The sequence below is a fragment of the Rhincodon typus genome, chromosome 44 (assembly GCF_021869965.1).
Source record: "Rhincodon typus isolate 14 chromosome 44, sRhiTyp1.1, whole genome shotgun sequence".
In the NCBI taxonomy this organism is placed as follows: domain Eukaryota; kingdom Metazoa; phylum Chordata; class Chondrichthyes; order Orectolobiformes; family Rhincodontidae; genus Rhincodon; species Rhincodon typus.
Genome location: NC_063375.1, coordinates 103,058 through 107,995, shown reverse-complemented (window position 1 = coordinate 107,995; position 4,938 = coordinate 103,058). Strand labels below are relative to the sequence as shown.

General features: G+C 56.5%; 1 protein-coding gene across 1 annotated transcript in view; it reads left to right on the top strand.

Moving 5' to 3' along the window:
• Positions 1-4,938, top strand: part of LOC109926218 (filamin-A-like) — a 40,192-nt gene that overhangs the window by 29,156 nt on the left and 6,098 nt on the right. Inside the window, exons 30-33 of the mRNA XM_048619923.1 lie at positions 265-387; positions 1,348-1,614; positions 2,409-2,546; positions 3,123-3,238. Coding sequence (XP_048475880.1) covers positions 265-387; positions 1,348-1,614; positions 2,409-2,546; positions 3,123-3,238 — 644 coding nt within the window. The remainder of the gene's footprint in view (positions 1-264; positions 388-1,347; positions 1,615-2,408; positions 2,547-3,122; positions 3,239-4,938) is intronic.

Below are 4,938 nucleotides of genomic sequence, written 5' to 3'. Positions count from 1 at the left end.
TCTGAGGAGTAGTGAATGGTGCTGAACATTGTACAATCATCAGCGAACATCCCCACTTCTGACCTTATGATGGAGGGAAGGGCGTTGATGAAGATGGTTGGGCCCAGGGCACTACCCTGAGGAACTCTTGCAGAGATGCCCTGGAGCTGAGAACGCTGACCTCCAACAACCACGACTATCTTCCTATGAGGCCCACGCCCCCTTAGTGAGGGTCTGTGTTTCAGGGGCATCAGGAAACTCATGTTCTGTGCCTTGTCTCAACAGGGAGCCCGTTTACGGTGAAGGTGACAGGTGAGGGTCGAGTGAAGGAGAGCATCACTCGGAAGAGGCGAGCAGCGTCAGTGGCAAACGTTGGGAGTCAGTGTGATCTGTGCTTCAAGATTTCAGGTACGTGGAAGGGAGAGGGGAGATGGTGTTTATCTGTGTGTCTATCTATGTGAGAGAGACAGACCATTGTCTGGTCAAGATTTCAAACTCACCCTGTCCCCTGGTCAGTGGTTACCCTCAGAACCTCCTCCAGCCTCTACCCCCCATCCTGTCTGTCACCTCCCCCAGCCCCTCCCTATCTCTGTCACCTCCTCCAGCCCCTACCCCACTTCCTGTCTCTGTCACCTCCTCCAGCCCCCTACACCCCCTCCCTATCTCTGTCACCTCCTCCAGCCCCTACACCCCCTCCCTATCTCTGTCACCTCCTCCAGCCCCTCCCTATCTCTGTCATCTCCTCCATCTCTACCCCACTTCCTGTCTCTGTCACCTCTTCTGGCCCCTACACCCCTCCCTACCTCCCACGACCATCTGAGTTCTGCGTGCTCTTCAGATACTTGGCTTCTCCCTGTTTCTCATCGTTCTGCCATTGGTGGCTGGATTGTGGGCCCTGAGCCCTGGAATTCCCTCCCTGGACCCCTCCATGTCTTTCTTTATTTCCATGTTTTTCCCTCTTCGTGAGTCTCTCTCTGTGCCTTCCTTTCTTTCTCTCTCTCCTTCTATCACACCCACCCAGTCTCTTTCCCTCCCCTTCTCTCCTCACCTCGGGTTGGCTCCCTAAAGCCTTGCCGAGGGTCCAATCTGATGAAGTTCTCATGAAGCCCCTTTGGGTCGATGGCCCAGCAGAGTTGCTATCTAAATGTAGAGCTGTTTGCCAATTCCCTCCCCCTCCCCACAACCGTCACTCCCTCGGCCTAATGTCAGGGCCTTCCTTCTCCAGGTTTGCCCTTGGCTCAGAGGTGGATTAGGCCTGGGTCAAGATAAGTTCTTTATCGGAGAGTCAGAGCGTGGCTTTGGAGACTAATCAGGACAACCATTTCCCCTTGTCTCTTCCCTCCCCATCCTTCTTCCCGATCTCTACAGAAATCAACGTGGGTGACATGAAGGCGCAGGTGACGAGTCCCAGTGGGACTGTGCACGATGCTGAGATCATGGAAGGCGAGAACAACACCTACAGCATCCGCTTTGTGCCGACGGAGATGGGTGTCCATACGGTCAGCGTCAAGTACCGGGAGCAGCACGTGTCTGGGAGCCCCTTCCAGTTCACGGTTGGACCCCTAGGCGAAGGTGGGGCCCACAAAGTGAGGGCCGGGGGTCCCGGCCTGGAGAGAGCTGAGGCTGGAGAGCCAGGTAGGGCACACAGCTCCCCCAGGTAGGGCACGCGGTACTCTCCCTGGCAGGTTGATGTTGATGTTGTGATGGGATATCAGCCATTTTGGGCTGAGATCAGGCGGCAGGGGAGAGGCCTAACCACAGAATGTTTTTGAGAACGACTTGGATATAGTTCTTGGGGCTAAAGGGATCTAACGTTTCAGGGAGGAAAGCAGAGGAACAGAGTTGGTTGATCAGCTGTGATCCTACTGAATGACAGAACAGGCTTGAAGGGCCGAATGGCCTACACCAGCTCCTATTTTTTACGTTTCTATTCCACGGCCTGGTGAGTTTTCACTTTACGAACTGGAGGAAGCCTGGCCGTTAGCTGTCAATGACTTCAGATCATCGAGGGTGGAGGAATGGGTCTCGGGACTCATGCCCACCGACTTTGGAGGGGATGGGGACAGGCAGTGAGGGAGGAGGGGGCAAGGAATGAAGGAGGGTGGGGTCGGCCTGCAAGTGACCCAAACACTATTGACATTATGTCTCTCTGAGTGGTGGTGCTTGTAGAGGGTCCTGGGATCTGGACGTGTCGGGGTTGGGTGGGAGGGGGTAGATTTTGATGAGGTTTAAGCACGTGGGTCTGCACTGGGTCTCTCCGTGCAGGCTGGGCTCGGTCAGAATGTGATTCCCTTACTCACCACATGCACTCCGACTGGGTCCATTTCACTGATTTTGTTTTTTGCTCTCCCCACACCCCCCCACCACTCTGCACCCCCTACTCCCTTCTCCTCTCCCTCCCTCCTCTCTCCGCAATACCCCCACCTCAGCCGAGTTCAGTATCTGGACCCGTGAGGCTGGTGCAGGGGGGCTGTCGATTGCTGTTGAGGGTCCCAGCAAAGCGGAGATTGCCTTTGAAGATCGCAAGGACGGCTCGTGTGGAGTGTCCTACATCGTCCAGGAGCCCGGTAAAGGCCAGGGAGGGGAGGCATTTGGGCTGGGGGGAGGGGGTGGTCTCAGGAAAGGGAGGGGCAATGTGGGGGCATTGGAGGGGGAAACGGTGCAGGGTGATGGGGAATGTGGGGCATTGGGGGTGGAATGGGGCAGAGGGAAGGGAAATGTGGGGGCATTGGAGGGGGGGAATTGGGGCAGAGGGAGGGGAAATGTGGGGAACATCGTGGAGGGGTGTGTGGGAGGTTGAATTGGGAGGAGATGGGGTACAGATGGTTGGGGGATGGGATTAGGGGGACGGGTTGGGAGGGAGATGGGGAGAGAGGGAGGGATGCCCTCAAGTGGGTCAGGGGAGGTGGTCGAGGGTTAGAGCAGAGAGGGTGAGGGTGCAGGATTATCTCTGTCATATTCTCAACTCTCTCTCTCTATCTCTCCCCACCCACCCCTGGGCCCTGTTCTCTCTTCCCTCCCCTCCATCCTGACACCTATCTTTTCCTCTGTTCTCCCCCGCCAACATCTCCCTCTCTTCTCCCCCGCCAACATCTCCCTCTCTTCTCCCCCCGACCTCTCCCTCTCCCCCCTCCCTCACACAGGTGACTACGAAGTGTCGATCAAGTTTAATGAGGAACACATCCCAGACAGTCCATTTATTGTCCCTGTTGCCTCTCCCTCTGACGACAGCCGCCGTCTCACTGTTACGAGCCTTCAGGTGAGGCGCTGGGAGAAATCACCTCACTTTGCTTACCCCTCGGTCTGGTCACTCCCTCCATGGGGGCGGGGGGGGGGGGGGGGGGAGAAACCCCCCCCCGTGCCGGGGGGGGGGGGGGGGGTGTCACCTGTGTCTCGGTGTGGGGGACAGTCTTCATCAGGGACAGTTTACCCCCTCCCTCTTCCCCTGGGAGAAGTGGGGGTGTGGGGGTGGGGGTTGTCTCCCACCCTAGAGGCATTGTGGAAGTTTCATCACTGACACTCATTGGGAATTTGGTCACCATTTGTGGGATGTGGGCGTTTCTGGCCGGGCCAGCATTTATTGCCCATCCCTAATTGCCCCTAGGGCAGTTAAGAGCCACTGATGTTGCTGTGGGCCTGGAGCCACATGTAGGCCAGAACAGGTAAGGATGACAGTTTCCCTCCGTAAAGGGCATTAGTGAACCAGGTGGGTTTTTCCCTGACAATCGATTCGTGGTCATTGTCAGACCCTTAATTCCAGATTTTTACTGAATCCGAATTCCACCATCTGCCATAGCAAGATTCAAACCTGGGTCCCCAGAACATGGCCTGGGTCTCTGGATTAACAGTCCAGTGATATCACCACCTCCCCCATAAATATGAAAGCCTCCCCACTCTACTCCCAGTGCTGCCTCAACAGTCGAACAGCCAACCTGCTTCTGAGTGGAGAGGGAAGGCATGGTTTGGGGTGGCAAGAAGCTGGGGAAACCCACAGGAGGCAATTGATGGACCCTTGGAGGGGCAATGGGTGGGGGAACCCTCGGGGGAGGGGGATTGGAGAAAGCCTTGGGGGGGGCGTTATTGGGGAACCCACGGGAGGCAATGGGTGGACCGAGGGGAAGCTGCTGGTCTGTTGAGGTTTGCTGGTGTGTTTCTCTCGCGTCTTTGTTAAAGGCCCCTAACAGGGACTGGGACCATGTGTACACTAAACCCTCCTCCCCTCCCCTCCCTCGATCCTAACCTAACCCCTAACCCAACCCCACTCAACCCCAAACCCACCCACCGACCCCCGACAGGTCGAAGGTAAAGAGGAAGGTGTATAAATGCGGCCGTGTATATTTGTGTGGTGCCAATCTGAGCTCAAGGTGGTGTTTTTGTGGGCGGGGGTTGAGTGTTGAGTGTGGCATGGGAGGAGGTATCGTTTACATCCAGGATGCATGGCCTGACCTTTAGCCTCCCTCTTTACCTCTCGACCCACCTCCTCATCAGGTAGGTTGCCCCAGACTGTGGCCATTCAGCCTTTGCGGTCTGCTATCCATTGGTTGTTTGCTGTTGACTGTGCTGATCAAATGCTCCTTGTTTACCGTTAACTGAGGTGGTGGGGGGAAGGGAAGAGAGACAGAATCCAGGGAAATGGGCGAAAAACAGGCCAGAGACAGGCTCGTCCTGAGGCTGCTCGGCACCAGTTCAAACTCCTCAATTTACAGGGTATGGTAGGGCCCCCCTCAAATGGAAACCTGTCACCCATCTGTAGATTGTTCCCTCTTCCAGCTCCTACACCCCTCCGTATCTGTCACCTCATTCTGCCCCTACACCTCCTCCCACCCCTACACCTCCTCCCTATCCCTGTCACCACCTTCAGCCCCTACACCCACCTCCCTATCTCTGTAACCTCCTCCAGCCCCTACACCCCCCTCCCTATCTCTGTCACCTCTGCCAGCCCCCTACACCCCCTCCCTA